The sequence below is a fragment of the Onychomys torridus genome, chromosome 5, assembly GCF_903995425.1.
Source record: "Onychomys torridus chromosome 5, mOncTor1.1, whole genome shotgun sequence".
NCBI lineage: Eukaryota > Metazoa > Chordata > Mammalia > Rodentia > Cricetidae > Onychomys > Onychomys torridus.
This window is the reverse complement of record NC_050447.1, coordinates 128,351,380-128,369,969: the sequence shown is the minus strand read 5'-3', so window position 1 is coordinate 128,369,969 and position 18,590 is coordinate 128,351,380. Positions and strand designations below refer to the sequence as shown.

At 52.8% G+C, this 18,590-nt stretch overlaps 1 protein-coding gene across 2 annotated transcripts; it reads right to left on the bottom strand.

Annotated features, from left to right (window-relative positions):
* Window positions 1–1,855: 1,855 nt before the first annotated feature.
* Grk6 (G protein-coupled receptor kinase 6) lies at window positions 1,856–17,130 on the bottom strand. Of its 2 annotated transcripts, none has more exons than XM_036188144.1 (16): window positions 16,910–17,128; window positions 12,806–12,901; window positions 11,798–11,910; window positions 11,605–11,682; window positions 11,173–11,273; window positions 10,782–10,874; window positions 10,620–10,683; window positions 10,360–10,500; window positions 9,830–10,020; window positions 9,021–9,058; window positions 8,846–8,935; window positions 7,583–7,791; window positions 7,355–7,492; window positions 3,830–3,967; window positions 3,615–3,749; window positions 1,856–2,984 (listed from the first exon to the last, which is right to left on the bottom strand). In XM_036188144.1, exons 1-16 carry the CDS (start codon window positions 16,959–16,961, stop codon window positions 2,931–2,933), a joined length of 1,731 nt encoding a protein of 576 aa, XP_036044037.1. In that variant the 5' UTR covers window positions 16,962–17,128; the 3' UTR covers window positions 1,856–2,930. The 2 variants fall into 2 exon arrangements, with proteins under 2 accessions (XP_036044037.1, XP_036044038.1); XM_036188145.1 differs by having other exon boundaries at window positions 1,858–3,429; window positions 16,910–17,130.
* Between the last annotated feature and the right edge of the window lie 1,460 nt (window positions 17,131–18,590).

The window sequence follows — 18,590 nt, the reverse complement described above, 5'->3', positions numbered from 1 at the left end:
GATTTTTGATTTTTTTTTCAAGACAGGGTTTCTCTGTGTACCTATGGCCATGCTGGAACTCCCTTTGTAGACCAGGCTGACCATGAGCTCAGAGATCCTCCCTCCCCACACCTCCATAGGCTACGTGTGTTTGTGTGCAGTGTGTATACAATGAGATAAAAGCCCAGCACTATCTAATCCACAGGGATGGGGATAACAGAGAATGGTTTGCCAAAGTTATATTAGGGTGCTTTTCTACATGGTGGGACAGGCCCTTAATATACAGCCAGTCAAACCCTTCAGGGACCCTCCTGATCTCCAGTAGAGTTCACATAGTATGGCTTTAAAAGACATCTGCATCTTACCAACTTCAACTGTAGCCACTCCTTTCCCAACCCATGTTCATCATCCTTTTGATGGGCACAGCTGGCCTTGTCCTGGAGAGTATCAACTCCAACCCTTTGGGGCCAAGGGACCACTGCTTAACGTCATCCTCAAGACTTAGCCCTCTAGAATCCTTTGCCACAACGCTGATCACACCAAATATGATGGTTCCCACGTGTCCTTGCCTACCAAATTAGCTCCAAGCTGCCAGGGGCCTCATCTCCATCAGGGTCCCTAGTTCTCACTGCAGGGTTGGGTAGTGGAGTATGATAGTCTTGTTGGGAAACTTCATGAAGGATTTAATGTAAACCTAACCTTAGAAAAGGCGTTCCCTGGATACCTCCTAGCTCAAAGGACGTTAAAGGATCTGGATTGAGTAACAGGCAGAGAATTTCATGGCACTACCTGGTACCCACTCACCCTTGCACACCCTTATTTCCTTCACAAGGATGGGAGCATCTGCAAACATTCTATATGCTAGGAGGCCCCTTCTGAGAAGACACTTGTTGGCAACTACTGGTGTGGTGGCACATATCTATAATCCCAACACTAGACAGGAAGGCCCGAAGAGCAGGAAGTTTGAGGCCAGTCCAGCCTATCTACACAGTGAATTCCAGGCCATCCAGGGGAGAACTGGAAGAACCCTGGTTGTTTCAGAGTCTCTCAGCTGACGAGCAAGGAAACTGGCATCCTCAGACAAGGAGGGCCTAAGCAGTCAGCACCCAAAGCTGCAGACTACGACATGTATCATGGCTGTCATGTTCACAGCATCTGGTGCTCAGCTCACAGGCAGGGTGGTTCCAGGGACTCTTGGGAAACTAAGGACCCTGGGAGGAGTTTGCAAAGCCTGGGAGAAGTTTGTTGTTTAAATAGCTCTTACACACACACACCCGCCCCCCCCCCCCCCAATGATCTTGCTAATTTCTATCTTCAGGTGACTACTTCAGGACCTGGTAGTCACTAACTTCTGAAAACTCTCTTCTCTGAAACTCAGGTGGCTGGTCCCTGCTACCCATGCCACATTTGTTCTTCCTCAACCAAGTCACTCAGAGCATCTCTGGCCACCCACAGAAGACAGAGAGCTGGGTCTCATACATGTGTGCCAGATCAGGGCGGACACACAGTAGCGGCCAGGTTAACACTGGCTCAGGCCTGGTGTTTCTCACAACAGCTCCCACCTGCCTCTCCAGGCTACCGCCAAGTTTCCAAGGCCACTTTGGCCTCAGAACGTTTACAGACCAGCCAAATATATCTACCTCTGTAGAAGTCGGACAGACACCCTAGCTGGTATCCAAGGCTGTGTCCCACCTACAAGTGGAAAAAATGAGATTTTTTTCCAAGGTCTGGTTGCCTGTAAAGTCCTGAGGATTCTTGGGCTTTTTAAGGGCAGACCCTAGTCTTACTCCAGGTCCATCTCCAATCCCTTCTGACTGTGTCAAACAGGAAGAATCCTTGAAACACCAGAAATAATTTTAAAAAAGAGGCAGGCAGGGGTGGCTGGCCAGGCTTGTGCTCAAACTGTATTCGCACAGAGACACATGGCAGCTCACATTGGTCACACAGAGACATGTGGCAGCTTACATCGGCTTTAAATATGGAAAAGCCAGGGCCCTGTGGTCCCACATTGTCCTAACATCAGCATCAGGATGGCCATCACAGTCTGGGACAGGCCAGGGCTAGGGTCTGGGCTTAGGCACAGCCTTACCCTACCCTCTTCACACACTGATATACATTCACCCCCCACCCCCAACAGGCACACATAGGGAAGGGTAGATTATTGCTGGGCACATGTCTACTTTTATGAGGGATTCTGGAATGTTGGAGGGGTGAATCTAACCCCTCCTATGGCCTGGGCTGGGGCACTTCTGAAAAATGTATCTTCAGGACATGACCTAGAATAAGAGATAATGTGCTCTGAGAGCTGGAAGGCAGGTGACCTAGCTTGTGGTCTGATGGGTCCCAGTCAGTTCAGTCTATGGTTATACTTCGGCCCAGGCCTAGAGGACACAAAGCCCCCATTTCCAGCGCTAACAAATGCTGAAAAAAAGTGACAGTATCGGGCAACCAGAAGGTGGTGGCCTAAGTCCACAACAGGCAGGCACAAATCTCATTTGGAGCTTGGTGGTGACCAGTGCAATACTGGGGTCAGAGACTGACCTGGCCCATACTCTGCTCATCTGGACTGGGCCCAAGAAGCCTAGAGTTTGGCATTGGCTCCTCTGCCAGCTCCTGGCTCTCCCAGTCAGGGCTAGTTGTCCTGGAGTGCCAGGTCCAGGGTGGAATTAAGAACGCTCTGGTAGCTATATACATTCGTACAAATACATAAATACATAAAGCCCCAAGCTCTGCAGAGAAGAGCTGAAGGGACGCACCTTTGTCCCAAGATGGCCCAGGCCTTGTCAAACTCAGCTGGGCCAGGGGCTGAGGGACGGAGGACACTGGGGACAGTTCCGGCTGTGTTCCCCAGGCCACTTGAGTGGACAAGGGGGACACCACTGTGTAAAACTGTAAACTTCACTGAGAGTAGCTGCTACCGCCAACCATCGGTGGGGGCCTCGGCCTGGGGGCTAGAGGCGGGTGGGGAGCTCTTCCTCACTGTCGCTGCAGTTTCCACAGCAATCCTGGAGGGACAGGGAAGACATGGAGGGAGAGAGGCACAGCAGGTGCCATTAGTCACCACTGAGGCTGACCAAGGCCAGTGGCATGCCCAGAAAGGGGCCGTGGGGTTCCCACAAGACTAAGAGTAGCAGCTTGGGCCAAACATGGGTGGTGTCAGGGGATAGCTTTCTAGCGACAGACTGAAGTCAGACTAGGAAGCTCCCAGGATCTGCCCGAGCAAGGCCTCTGTCCATCCCCTGGACAGACTCAGGACAGAGAGACAGATGCTAAGGAAGGTTAGCAGCTTGAAGGGGTCAGGGTGCAGGGAAGCAAGCAGCAGGGAGGGAGCAGGGAGGTGGGCACCAGACTTCTTTCTCCTACATCTCGCCTCTGTCTCTGAAGGGCTGCCTGGGGCTCCCCACGGTCAGGCAGCAAGGCCAACCCCCGAGGAGCCCACACTGCTCACCTCTGGAAAGAGAAAAGAGGCCATGAGACCAGCCAGGCGTGGGGCACAGGCAGGCAGAGGCACCTCAGGCACCACTGGAAGGGCTGGAAGAGGCTCGCTCCCAGTGTAGACGGGCACCCGCTCTGCCTCCCACCCACTATATCCGTGCACCAGGCTGGGGGCACAGGTCAGACACTGAGGGACTTACTTGGCGACTGAAGAGTCTCTGCAGCAGTCCCTTCTTGGGGGGTGCGGGTGGCTGGCCCTTCCAGTCCAGGTCTGGGGGGACTGACCCATCCAGTCCAAAGACATTGAGTTCCTGGAAGCATTCCGTCTCCACCATCTACCCAAGAACAGGCAGCTGTGAGGAGGGCCCAGGGACACCCCACCTGGAGACCACCCCACTGGCAGGGTCGTCCCTACCTCATTCTGCCAGGGGATGGACACACTACCCGTGGCAAACTTGTGGTAGAAGTCTTGGTCAGTGGGCTCCAGATCCACACCCTTTACTGTAGAGAACTGTTCAATGTCCAGAACGTCCTTGCAGTAAATAGCCTGGGGCTGGGGGTAGACAGAAGAGTCAAGAGGACTTGACCTCAGTCACCCTTGGCCTGGATCTGCCCGCACACCTGCAGCTCCCTGGTTTGGAGAGCAGTAGGCGCCTCATGCACTCCTTAGCCCAGCATTCCCTTGTCTCTGAAGCAGTTTCCACCTCTGCAGACTAGGGTCATGACCCTTTGCTGTGCAGTGACTGGATAAGGCTGTGCACAGGCTTGGGGCTGGGCTGGGGTGGAAAGGGAATACTGGCTCCCTATGTGGGGGCTAGAGGGGTCTGCACTCCAGAATGCCCAGTTTCCCAGAACCTTTCCAGCTCCTGCTGGGAGCTGGCCGCTGCATTCAAAGGCCACTTTCTTTTCTATCTCTACACTGCTTTCAAAACCTTACCACAAAGGAAGTCAATTAAAATATTATCATAGTGCTACAGGTATAGTTCAGTGGTGTAGAACATTTGCTCAGTATGCTTGAGACCCTGGGATCCATCCCCAGCACACATAGACCATCTACAAACCTATGTACTGATAGACGCATTATCATGACCATCATGTAAAATGGTGTGTCTGGCCTGAAAAGTCTGATGCTCTCTACAAGATATACCACATGTGACCTTGTAATTTTATACCAATGTATGTGCTGAGGCAGACAGAAGGCTTGAGTCTGTGAGTTCAAAAGTGCACAAGGCAACACAATGGGACCTCATCTCAAAAAATACAGTAGCGAGTATTATTCCTGATAGCCCCCCAAAAAGGTACCCTCATGCCAAGTACGAATAAAATGTATATCTATATAATAGAATATTATTTAGTTTTAAAAAAGAATGAAGTATTGGTATATGCTATAACATGGAGGAACCTTAAAAGCATTCTTTGTAAAAGAAGCCAAGCACAGAAGACCATGCTCAACAGGACTCCATCTTCCCACATATCTGAAGCATTCAAAGTAGATGAACATAAGAGAACTAGTGGAGGGAAGAATTTTGAACCCCAGCTGACACAGGGTTTTAGGTTCTGAAGAAGCTGGTGAAAACATTCTTATCTTATGTGGTGACAGTCATGTGACTCTTTCCATTGAATTGCATGCTTTACATGGGTTAACTGTGAATTTCATCTCAATAGAGTTTTTAAAAATGTATTGTCAGCTGTGCATGGGAGCACTCAGGTAGCAGAGGCAGGTGGATCTATGAGTTCAAGGCTAGCCCTGTCTACCGAGTGAGTTCCAGGGCAGCCAGTGCTACACAGAGAAACATTGTCCCTAAAAACAAAAACAAACAATTGGGCGTTGGTGGCACATGCCTTTAATCCCAGCACTTGGGAGGCAGAGGCAGGCAGATCTTTGTGAGTTCGAGGCCAGCCTGCTCTCCAAAGCGAGTTCCAGGACAGGCTCCAAAGCTACACAGAGAAACTCTTGTCTTGAAAAAAATCAAATAAATAAGTAAATAAAAAAACAACAACAACAAAATTGTCAAGTGCTACTCAGAGGTTATATCTTGCACTGCTCTTCCAGGGGGATCTGACACCTCTGGCCTCTAGACTCCTAAATTCACATGCACATACCCATACACAGATACACATGCAGACGTTTTATTTTTAATAAAAACAAGAACAAAAACAAAAAAGCAGGGCTGGAGAGGTGGCTCAGAGGTTAAGAGCACTGACTGCTCTTCCAGAGGTCCTGAGTTCATTTCTTAGCAACCAACCACATGGCAGCTCACAACCATCTGTAATGAGATCTGGTGCCCTTTTCTGGTGTGCAGGCATACATGCAGACAGAACACTGTATACATAATAAATAAGTAAGTCGGGTTGGGGATTTAGCTCAGTGGTAGAGCGCTTGCCTGGCAAGCACAAGGCCCTGGGTTCGATCCTCAGCTCAAATAAATAAATAAATAAATAAGTAAGTCATAATAAATCATAAAATAAAAAATAAGCTGGGCGGTGGTGGCGCACGCCTTTAATCCCAGTACTCAGGAGGCAGAGGCAGACAGATCTTTGTGAGTTCGAGGCCAGCCTGGGCTACCAAGAGAGATCCAGGAAAGAGCAAAGCTACACAGAGAAACCCTGTCTCGAAAAAAAAAAAAAAGCAAGCATTGTCAAGCTTGCTTTTTCATCTACTGCTTCTGTTAAGTTCTAAGCTACTGACTTTATTTCTAAATTTGAACAACTGGCCCACAGGCAGTGTGACTATTTCAGTTAGAGGACACGCACAGAGTAGAAGTCAACCTGTGCAGCAGCAAGCAGCTCCAGCCTGAGGAGGCAAGATGAAGTCAGACCTGCTTGGTTCCAGTGCCAGCTCACTGACACTGTGGCTCACCCTCTCGCTGTGGATGATGTCTAACAAGTGAGCCATCACTCAGGATCCCTCACTGGCTTTCCCTCACTTACACTCATATCCTCTGTGACCCACTCCCATACCTCACATTCGGGCTGACACTCCCCAATGTATCCTGTCACACTTAGAGCGTGACATTGTTCCTGCTCTGCACACACTTGTTCCAATCATACTGGCCACACAGTTGCTGTTCCATGTCCCTAGGCTGACCCTGCCCCAGGGCTTCAGTGTCTGCCTGTTCCTTCTGCCTGTAATGCCCATGTGCTCAAATCTTGGCACACCCCTCCTCAGTTCTACTTAGGCGTCACCTTCTTGGAGATTACCCTGTCTAAAGTGACTACAAGCAGCATAGCTGCCTTCATAGCCTACTCTCTTTCCTGTCACTCAGGACTGTCTGAAAGCCCTCCTTGCTTGTTAATTTTGGTGTTTCTCTCCATTAGAGCATAAGGATAGGCCTGGCTCCATGGACCTCATTATCTCCAAGGCCTGATACATACAGTATTCAGGTGTTAAATGCATAAACACATGAGGCTGACAACCACCAAGCTGGTCAGTCCATCACCTGAAGGCTTTGCCAGGTACTCCTGGCAAACTGTCAACACAGGACCCAGTCTCCACAAACTTTTGGGAGGGAGGCAATGGGCTGGAAGGCATGTGATCCAGTTGTCCAGTGAGGCTCTTCACAAGAGTTGCTCTCTGTTCACTGGGTAGCTGGCTAGCAAAGATGTGAGCCTGAGCTACTAAACCTGGGAAAAGATGCCTGCCATTGAAGACTAACCAATCACAGTACAGGGAAGAATCAAGTTCCTGTAGTGCTTCTGGAGCATCCCCATGTCTACCCCTCGTCCTAACCTAGTATACTAACACTCACCTTAGGTTGGGCTTCATACATGCACATGCACACGCACACACACAAATGTTCACACATACAGATTTTGGAGGGCAGCCCAATCCATTAGATGGGTTTTTCCAACATCTGCACTGAAAGTGACCTGGCCATTGCTCCAAGCCCCCCTGCATCCTGGCTTGGCCTGACCATTAGCAAGGGTAGGTGGGACTCACATCAGGCTTAAAAGGCGGTTCCAGCATTCCAGCTCCCAGCCTCTTGAAATTCAGTTTCTTGAAAAGGGGATGCTCCTTGACCTCACGGGCACCACCTCCACGACACCCCAGGCGCTCAGCAGGGTCCTTGCTGAGAAGCTGTAGCAGGGCAGGGTGGTTAGGGTACCTTTGGGCAGTTGAGGTACCCCAGCTCCAGCCCAGGCCAGGCAGTCAAGCCTATTGTAGTACCTGAGAACAGAGTGAGCGTGCCTGTGGGGAAAAGTGCTCTGAGTAGTCCTCAGGTACCTCCTTGACCAGTCTCTCTACTTCTTCCCGCTTGATCTTCTTCTTCCTCTGCTGGAAGGGTGACTGGCCTGCAATCATCTCATACAAGAGGCAGCCTAGCGCCCACCAGTCAGGGCTGAATGTGTACCGCTCATTCCTCACCACCTCTGGAGCTGGGCAGGGGACAGGAGTCAGGGCGGGAAGTGGTGAGGAACAGAGGGCCCTTGGGCCCCAGAAACAAAAACCAGGGATCAGTTCAAACACCCACTGGCTAGGCAGGCATGCCACTGGCCTTTGGTGGGGACCTCATCTCACCAATGAGAGCTGATGTGGCCCTGAACGGGGGTGGGTGTTACATCAAGGGTCCCTATGTCCGACTGTTCTGTTCTGTGTGTGCGTGTGCATGTGCGTGTGCGTGTGCGTGTGTGTGTGCGTGTGCGTGTGTGTGGTGATCCCGGTGCTGGAGTCTGTTTAACACAGGACCATACACATCAGTATTCTATGAGCTACATCATATACACCTAGCCCAAAACCCATCACTCCTTTTTTTTTTTTTAAACATGAAGTTGGCTTATTAAATGTTGGCAATCAATTCAAATCATTTTAAAAACAACTCAACTTCAGAATTAATGTAAGCCAAATCAGGACCATGTGGCCGCTGATTTGTCACTTCTGGATTTGACAAGGGGATGAAAACACACGCTTGCCGACACTTCCCACCTGCCGGGGCAGGCCCCGGAGAGTCCTTCTCCCGACAACATCCAACTCAAAGCCTCCAGGAAGCAGCTCTGATTCGGTGTTAAAGCAGAAGAAAGAGAGGCTAAAAGTGGAGGCCGAGCCCAAGATGGAGCCTGGAAAGCCTGGACTGTACCGTGGCACACAGTCCACATGGAGGTCTCCACTGCCTCTATCTCTGATGGGCATCTTATTCCAAGCACAGGCCATGCAGGGTAACGAAGGGCCATGGAATGCATTTGGTTCCTTTAACCCACCCAGTCCTAGGTGTTCAATAAGCATCCAGCAAATGACTAGCAGAGGTTCATAGTGGTGGGACCTGGCTAAGTCTTGGTCTCCTAATCCACAAAAAAGTAGCAGTAGTAGTGTTGGTATGGGATATCTATCTCTTAGGTGGAAACACAGCCCCCCCTTCAATACAGCAGTGGGTAGGCCAGGCCTAGGACAGCAAGGGGACCCAGGAGACTGGTATATTAGGTCAAAGGGACTTACCCATGTAGCCCACAGTGCCCACACGGCCTTTGATGGTCTGTCCCTCAGGCACATGCACAGCCAGTCCAAGGTCAGAGATTCGGATGTGGCCTGGGTAGGGGTATTGAAGCAGGTGGGTCCACTGATAGACCAGGCCTTCCCATCTCATCCCTCCCACTTGGGCCTCCTCACCCACCATGGTCATCCAGCAAGATATTCTCTGGCTTTAGGTCCCTATGGAGAGAAAAAGACAGGGTCAGATGCCACTGTTTTCCAGGAAGCCAGACATCCAGCCTCTTGTAGCTCAAGTGCCTGCTGAGGTCAGGCAGGGAGCAAGGTGAAGGGCTCATCTGCTGCCAGGGTAAAAGACCCCTGCTCTCCCTAGGATGCAGCCAACTCAGGGGAGCCAGAGCCAGTACTTCAGAGCTTTTTAGGGTAGTGAGAAGTGACTCCAATCCAAAGAAGTGAGGAGTCCACCCAGTGGGGGGACCCATCTGGGGAAGGGGAATCCCTGGACATCATCCTTGGTCTTGTTCACCCTTGATATTGAAGCTCCCTCCTGGTGGCTGACTCAACCTTCTCTGTCACATGAGGCTACTCTTCCATCCCCTCAAAGGGCCACTGTAAGGCTCAAATGAAAGCATCATCTATAACCACTATAAGCAGAGCTCTCTCTACTATTGAGCCCACCTTGGGGTCTCCCAGAAAAAGTATTCAGGTTGGAAGCAGGGAGCTGACTAGCTCAAGGTCACACAGACAAAAATCCGAATTCACACATTGTCAGCGACCTAGATCCCAAAACCTAGGTTTGAAGCACTCAAATCTATCAAATGTGGGTGAGTTTGTGCCTGGGGCCAGTGTTGGCTTGTGGTTAGACAAACCCCCAGCCACCATCCTTCCACTATCTGGCTTGACAGACAGCCTTAGCTGCCACATCACACCTGACTGCTGCTCCTGTCCAGAAGGATCAAGTCCTGGAAGAGCAGTCCGGGAAGCTCAGCCCACCTGTAGACAATGCGTTCCCGGTGCAGATCCTCCAGGCCACAGCAGATCTCGGCAGCATAGAACACAGCCCGTGCTTCAGGAAAGCCAGCCTGGCCCATGTGGTAGATATGGAACTTGAGGTCACCCCCGTTCATCAACGTCAGCACCAGGCACAGTGCATCCTTTGTCTCATAGGCGTAGGCCAAGCTCACCTGTGCTCAGGAGAAACAAACCTTCAGGCAGGAGCTGTGGGGAATGACCAGGGCTCATGCATGAGAGACAGAGGGAGGGGTAGTATGTGTGCAGGAGTGAGCACACACGCGCTAATGGCAGCCACCCAAACAATCTTGTGTGCCACTCCTTAGGGCTCAGCAGGCTTCCTGAGCCTGGAATAGCACTCCTACCCCACCTTCTTAGGTACTGCCCAGGGCAGGAAGGTACAGAGCAGAGGGCAGTCCCTTTGACAACAGGGAGGGACTTTAGCCTGGTGGGTGGGGATTGTAGATGATAGTGTGACCAAAGGGAAGGGAGAGAGCTCCTTGTGTACTTACTACAAACCTACTGTTCACTTTTTCCAGGATCTGCTTCTCATTGAGCGCCATGGCCTCCCCTTTCCGCTTCTTGATTCGTTTCTTTTCCAGTTTCTTGCATGCATACATCTTGCCTGTTGCCCGCACCTGGCAGGCGCACACCTGTAGCCAGAGTAAACAGTGACAAACGGGGGCCAGCCACGCTCTTGCTGGAGGTGGGAGGGTCCAGGCCTACCATACCCATCTAGTGTGTTCTGCAAGGGCACCAGGTGGCCACTCACCTCCCCAAAGCCACCTTTGCCCAGGACTCGGTACTGCCTAAAGGTGTTTTTGGTCACTGGCTGCCTATAGGCAAGAGTAAAAGAAACAAATATTTATGCAGGGATTCCCAGGAGGAAACCCCACAACCTTGCCTATCCCAGACCGGCCTGCCAGGAGCTCACCTTTCCAGCCACTTCCACTGCAGAAAACGGTTGAAGTAGATGCTGTCGAGGTAGTCAGCAAAAGGGGCCATGCTCAGGTACTCATGGGTCAGCCTGTTGAGACAGTATCAGCCTGTAGGTATAAGGCCCTAACAAATGCAACCTCAGTCTGAGGGCCCAGGCCTCCCACTGCATGACTGCTCAGCCCACAAGCAGCTCGCGTCCTGGAGCATGCATCTTCTCACTACTGCACCGAGCAGGAGACATGCATTCCGTGCTGAAACACAAATGGGGGGCAGCTGCTAAACTCAAGCAGCGTGGACAGGGAGGAGCTGAGCTTGCCACGGACTTCAGGAACCACAGAAGCCCCTTTCCTTAGCCCAATTCCAGACTTGTGGGTATGGAGCCTTACCGGGTCAGCTCCTGGAAGAGGTCTTTGCAGGGTCCCTGTTCTAGCCGCTGGGCACAGTTACTCACCAGCTGCCGGGGAACTTCAGGGATGAGGTCAGGACCCTAGGAACAGGCCACAGACAGGTCAATGCAGAGGGCTCTCTTGGACAACTGCCTACTGCCAAGGCAACACTGCCAGATGTCTGTGGGTGCCAAGGGTGGCTGTGGGTAGGTAGTGCACTAGCTGCCTGTTTGCTGAGCTCCTTTCCTGCCCCTCCCACTCGAGACAGGGTGAGACAGCCACTGGCAGGCTGCCTGACCCAAGCTCGGCCCAACCCCTGGGCTCCATGCCCTGGAACAGCTCCACGGCGCTCACTGCCCAGGCTGTGGTCACTCTGCCTATTGTCACTGGGCCCTGCCTGCTGCCGTCATCACCTCATCACAGCAAACTCACCGTGGGGCTCAGAAAATTTTGCATTAGTCGGCGCCCACATGCCTTCCGCTTCTCATCAGGGGTCACTTCATATTCAGCCTGCAGGGTGGGAAGTGAAGAAGCTTGGGCTGAGGAGTGACAGATGTGGGAAAGGGCAGTGGCCTGGACCCCTGCCCGCCCTCCATGCTGGGCTGGGCCCGGGCGGGGTACTCACCACCCCATCTAGGAAGGCAGTACAGCGGGTCAGCTCAGGCCTTGTGGTGCAGAACTCACGAAATAACAGGCGCCCAATGGGCTGACGCTCACACAGGCTGTGGTAGTCACGCTCTGCAGGCCAAGAGGGAGCTGCTGGGTCACAGACCCTCATTGGCAGGGCACTCTGGCATCTACCCCCACATCTGGGATCCAATAACTTCTAGCCCCCCCAAGAGTGGTTTATCTTCTTTCAGAACCCTCACTGCAATCCTTAGGCGGGCACCACTGTTACCTGTTACCCCAATGTAACTTGGGGGCTATGGGACCCAGAGAGGTTGATTAATTCAATTCAGTGTCACACAGCCAGGAGTCTGGACTCCAGAGCCCGGGTTTCCCGGTTCACAGACTTGCATGTCACAGTTCTGGGGTTGGGTGTGGTCTGTGAGGTTCCGGCCCAGCCCAGCCCGAGTCTACACCTGTTGCCTGCCTGGCGAAAGTGCGAGAGGAAGCTGTGGCTTCCGCTGCTCTCAGCTGGGCCTCCTTTCCAAGCAGGGTACATTCTACCCACATACAAGCCACAGCAGGGGCCTGGACAGCTTAGGGACTGTTCAGATCCTCAGCCAAGACATTAAGAATAGGATGAGCCCTTCTGCCCCCTCTAGAAACAACCGGATCGTACTTCTCTAGCTTGGATGGGTGCCCTCAGGTCTGGTCTGGATAAGGCTCATAAGCACAGGACTGATGTTCCAAACCTGCTGGCCCCAGGCTGCCTTTCCTTCCTCCAGCCCAGACCAGCCCTCCTCTTCCTCATGCCCACTCCACTGACACCAGTCAGTACTGAGTCTCTGCCCTCCACCCATTTCAAACCCAGGAGCTGAACCTGGGATGGATCATGTAGTCTCAATCTTCCTGAGCACTGGACACCCTTCCCTATGTGCCCCTGTGCCCCAGGGCAGGGTCTGGAAAGGATCCTCTCGGGTAGCCTCCCCGTCTGCTCTGGCAGTCTGGAGCTTCACCCACGCCTCACCAAGGCTGAGGCGAAGCTCTTCACACTGGCTGATGTGGGGGAACTGCAGCATCTGGCGCCATTTCTTGCTTTTGCCTTTGCGATTCCCGCCACCACCTGCAAGAGCAATCAGGAAGTGGGTCTCACTGGAGTCCTGAGCTACCACCACACTCCAGCATGCCCTTCACAAGTTCCAGGATACACATGGTCCTTCTGGACACCCATGCTAAGGGCTCCCAGGATGAGAACCCGAAAGAACAGTGAGGACATCTCAGCAAGAGGCTTGCTTCATCCACTCCCCTACTCAACAGGAATTCTACAGGTTAAGAAAGTAGACGAGCAAGGTGGCGGTGGTAGTGCTCGCCTTTAATCCCAGCACTCAGGAGGCAGAGGCAGGAGGATCTCTGTGAGTTCGAGGCCAGCCTGGGCTACAGAGTGAGTTCCAGGAAAGGCGCAAAGCTATACAGAGAAACCCTGTCTCAAAAAAAAAAAAAAAAAACAAAACAAAACATAAAAACTAGGAAAGTAGATGAGAGCCCAGCTGTAGTCCCAGCACTCAGGAGGCAGAGGAAGGCGGATCTCTATGAGTTCCAAGACAGCTAGAGCTGTTACACAGAAAAATATTGTCTTGAAATATAAAAAAAAGAAAAAAGAAAAGAAAAGCAGATAAAAAGCCAGGCAGTGGTGGTGCACACCTTTAATCCCAGCATTCAAGAACAGGTGAATGAAGCCTACATGTCAGTTCCAGGAAAGCCAAGGCTACATAGGGATACCCTGGCCTCAAAAAAAAAAAAAAAAAAAAAGGAAAGAAAAACCAAACAAATAAAAAAGGAAGTAGACAAGGCACCACAGTGGAGGGGTCACCTAAGAAGGCAAGGCATGCCAGCCAGAGATTCTATGTAGTATGGGACATACTTGAGATACCAGGGGCAGCCTAGGCAACCTCCCAGGCCCCTAACACCAAATGTTGCACCAGAACTATCTCCCTGCCCACAGCAAAGTGGTGGCAAGAGGGCTGGCATCAGGATGCCCCTGCCCCTGCCTTGATGCCTACCTAGGTGAGCCCCTATCTGTCCCCACTGGAACCACACAGGGGCAGGGACACCTCCAGAACCTGACAGGTAAATGTGTGCTTTGACAGTTCCCACCCCATCCTGGAAAAACAGTGAGGCAGGCGAACTGGACTAGAGATTGGAAAATGAAACCACAAAAATGGGCTGGGGATGGTGGCCCACGCCTTTAACCCCAGCATCAGGGAGGCAGAGACAGGGTCTCTGAGAGGAAGGCCAGCCTGGTCTACATAGCGAGTTCCAGTACAGTCAGGCCACATAGGCAAAGTCTCAAAAAACCAAGCAAACAAAAAACTCACACTTCAGGAAAACAGTATGTCAGAGAGGGAGCCACATTGAGTCTCCGAAACAAGGCACTAAGGGTGGTGGGAGAGGTCTGAGTCTTGCAACCTCTAGGACCTGGATCTGAAACTCCAATGCACACTTTAGCCACTGCTGCACCACCCACACCACCCAACTGTCATGGCACCTCCAGAGGCACTGGAGGGTGAGTGGGAGAGACTGTGTCCAGCACTCAGTAGGGCTGTGGAAAGAGGCAAGACCCAGCTCCAATCTACTGATAACTTTAGGCACTTAACTTTCCTTGCCTCAGCTTCCCCAGCATTGTCCCCACCTAACTCAGTGTGAGTACTAAAGGAGGAGAAGCTGCCTTCTGGGAAAGGGGCAGGGCTGGGTCGCTAACAGGGCTCCCCGAGGAAGGAGGAAGTGCTGCAGTGTCCCTTGAGAAACTCTGGTGGCCCTGCTACAGCCTGTGCCCCATGTGCCCCACAGCATTGCTTCACTGCAGCGAGCAAGAGATCTCCACTCCTTAACCTATGGCAAGGCCTCCCCAGAAGGGGAACTCCTCCCACTCTCCCTCTACCCAGGGCCCTCACCCACCCTCCATTTGCCTGCCTCCCCCAGAAGTCACTTCCTCCTCTCCCTCCTCCTAGCTCTATCAAGGCAAGAGCAAAAAGCCACATGCAAATATCCTGTCCTAGAACTGGCTGCCAATCTGTGGGGCTCCTCTCCACCGGACCCTGCCCTCCTTCTGTATGCCTCTGCCACCTGGGAAAGGAAGGAAATCCAAGTGAGGGTGCACACCCCCAGGGTCCTCCCACCTAACCAGATAACCAAGTCTCTGTGTGTTGAGTTTGGAGCCTCAACCCCCAAATCCAGCTCCTTACCCACCTCTAACGTGACTAGCGTTCATTAAAAGCCAACTGACCTTTGATCCTGGCACTTGGGAGGCAGAAGCAGGTTGAACTCTGAGAGTTCGAGACCAGCCTGCAGTCTACTTAGCATGCTCCAAGTAAGCCAAGACTAGAGAGAGACCATCTCAAAAACAGAATCAACAAGAGAGACAGCTGTATACATACACCACAGGTTTCCCAGATGCTGAGGGTCTCTGGTCACTTGGAAAGCTGGCCCCAAACTGCCAGCTGTTTTGTGACATGATTCTGATACAAGCAGTTCATGGGTAACAGAAGGCTCCATGACAATGGGGCTTTCCTTAAACTTTATATGTACAAAAAGGAACAATGATGTTGAGGGTCAGGAAGCATGTTAAAGGCCGTGCAGGTGTATATGGGGTGGGGGTGGGGGGTGCAGAAAGATAGCCAGTTCGGGATACAGGTCCTCTGGGGAGGCACTAGTCCCCACTATGGCCATGCTATCCTACGCCTCACCCAAGATCCAACAAAGCCTATCCAAGGGTACCCACAGCAACTGGTCCAATGCCCTCAGGGGGCCTGAGGCCAGAATTGGCTAGCCCTAGGAAATGAGGCCTGGCCCCAGCTCTCCTTACCCCTCCTCCTAGCTGGCTGGATGACGAGGCAGAACAGAATCGGCAGATGCCCCCAGAGGCTGAGAGGAAGGCCCAGCCCCTGAGCTTGATAAGGGGCAGAAGATAAGATAGCCTCCCTTGGGCACTAGGGACCCAGCCTGCCCATCCCATTTCCAGGCAACACCTCCCTGGGTGCACTGGGTAGGCAGGGGACTTCAGGTGCTGCACAATGGGGGCTCCTCTGAGGTTCCTATAGACTTCTACTGGGTACCTTCTGTACTAAACCTATCAATTATAATCCTGCTGGGTAATCTGGGGTTAGTCGCTGGTTTGACCCTCAGTTTCCCACCTGTAACCTGATATAGAACAGTGAAGCTAATGACTCCTTCAGCCTGGAAGCCCATCAAAAAGTGGAAAACTATCACCATGTTCTGGAGTTCCAAAAAGAAGAATCTTGATTCTCGTCGGTCCCCTAGCACCCTGGACAGAGTGGGGCAGTATAGGTGTCTGATGATTATGTCGCTGAGGTAATGTGGCAGTGAATTTAATGTCTGATCCTTTGTCGCCTAGGACCCTCACAGAGCAGGTGTAAATTAATAAGGAGCTACTCCGAAGCATATCCGTGTACACACACACACTAATTCCACAAGACTGGTTTCCCAGTCAGGGATTTAACCTTAGAGTCCGAACAGGCCAGTTTGCTCTGTCCCATTTATTTCTTTGTGCGTCTACACTAACAGGTCATAGGCTTGCTGAATGCAAAAATCGTTACCCATTCACTGGGTTTCAGTGTCCAGAGTCTCCCAGTGAGTGGTGGTTCTATTGGTAATGTACGCGTCTAGAAGTTCCCCCATGTCGGTTGGGCTGTCTGTGCAAAGGCTTGGTCCATTCATTCTCCAATCTTTACAGATTACCAACTTTGTGCTGTTCAGTGCATCTGGGGCCTGGGGCACGTGGGGCATCTTCCTGCCTCTCACCTTAGAAGGGGTCTCAGACACACGCTCCTGAAGCTCACGTCCCACTTTTTATCTTCCTTCCCTTTCTCCTTCATCCCCCGCCCCATACACACACCCGACTCGATGCCCGCGGCGCGACCCCCGCCCCTCTTGGGCCCCTGGTTCCGGGGGCAGGTGAAGGGGGCAGGCCGGAAGGGTTCGTATCCGCGCTAAGAGTCCGGGTGCAGACTCCAGGGCACAAGGGTAGCTGGGGCCCGGGCGCCCCGTGGAGCTCCGAGGTCGCGCGCCCGCGATCCCCGCATCCGGGCCTGGCCGCCCGCCTGCCTGGCCTCACCTTCCCGGGCCTTGAGTAGCACCGTGTTCGCTACGATGTTCTCGAGCTCCATGGGCTGCAGCGCCGCCCGGCCCGCCAGGCCGCGCCGCCGGCCGGGACTGCCCGCGAGAGCCGGAGCCGATGGTGATCGGCGCGGCTCGGCTCGGCTCGGCTCGACTGACCGCGCCGCGGCCTCCCGGGCCTCCCCGGCCTCCCCGGCCGCCGCCGCCGCCCGCCGCGCACTCTGCGCCCCTCCCGGGCCACCGGCGCAGCCCCGCCCCGCCCCGCCCTCTGTTTACTTGGCTCAGTCAATAGGCGAGCGGACGCTCCCCGCGCCAGACTGCTATTGGTCAGCCTCTTCGTCCTGCTCCGCCCACGGAGCCGGGAACTCTCTCTGAGCGGGGAGGGGGCGGGCCCCCTTGCGTCGCCTCTTCCTGGTTGGACTGCGGGCGGGATTCAGCCCCTAGGTTCGAATTTCTAGGCCTTCGTAGGATCCTGAGCTGCCAATTAGGGCCGAGCCTCCGCCGGGGAGTCGGAGGGGGGCTCTGGGGGGGCCACGCCCAGGAGACAAAACGAATGATTGGATTAAGGAAGAGTCAACCATGCAGCAGTGCAATCTAATTGGGTCACTGGATGGAGGCGTGACCGAGTGACTGGCTCCCTAATAGGATTTCTAGGGTTTGTTGCTATCACGCTGTGTATCCTGCTGGCCAGCAGGTAGCTTGGTTAGCATGTGTCTCTTTCCGTCGTGTCTTGGGTCAGCTGCTTCTGAAGGGCGCACGTCCTGAAACGAGCAGAGGACGGAAGGAGGCTCCTACCTCCCTAGCGGCGGCTGCCTCCAGCCCAGCCGCACCCCACCCCCGCAGCCGGATGTTGTGATTTCTCTCCTCCCACCCGCCCGGCCGCCTTCGGCTTCTACTGCCTTATTAGGCAGCGCTACAATCCCAAATCGTTGAGGTTGAGTTCACACCCATTATACAGGTGGGGAGCTGAGCCGCTGGACGTTGAGTGGCTGGCTGCACGCCGAGACTGGGGGAAAACAAGCCCGAATTTTTGCAGCTCATCAACACAGTATAGTTCAACTCCCCACTTCCTCCTCCCTACCCTTTTTCGCACAGCAGGAAACGGAGGCTTGCTCAAACTCCGGGATTAAGGAACAACCGGATTCAACTAAGTGTCTTTGATCCATATTCATTCATTCCTGCAGAAATACTGCTATTGTCCCAGGCACCCAGCCAGGTGCCGGATATAGAGGTGTCAGCAAGAAAACCAAACTCAGTGCTTACGTGCTAGGCGGGAAGAAAGGTGGTAATAATCCTGTAAGTGAGCACATTTAATGGGTGGTTTTAGAATGATGCTTGCTACTAAAACAAAAGATCTAGGGATGTAGCTTTGTGGTAGTGCGCGCTTAGTATGCCCAACGCCCAAGTTCATGAAAGAGACCAGAATGGGTCTCAGGATGTGACGCAGATCCAGCGGAGGCATTGCGCATAAAGTTTGGCCAGGAGAAAAAGCATGGGCGGCTTCTGAGTCCAGTGGTCTGAGGTGAGACAGGAAGCAAGAGTGTCAGCGAGATCATAGACGGCATTGTAGTTTACAGAGAGAAGTCTGTTCAGTGAAATATGAAGCCCATAGACGGATGATTTGTACTTAGAAATGATAGCTCTGACTAGTGAACTGTTAGGCACCAAATGAAGACTGT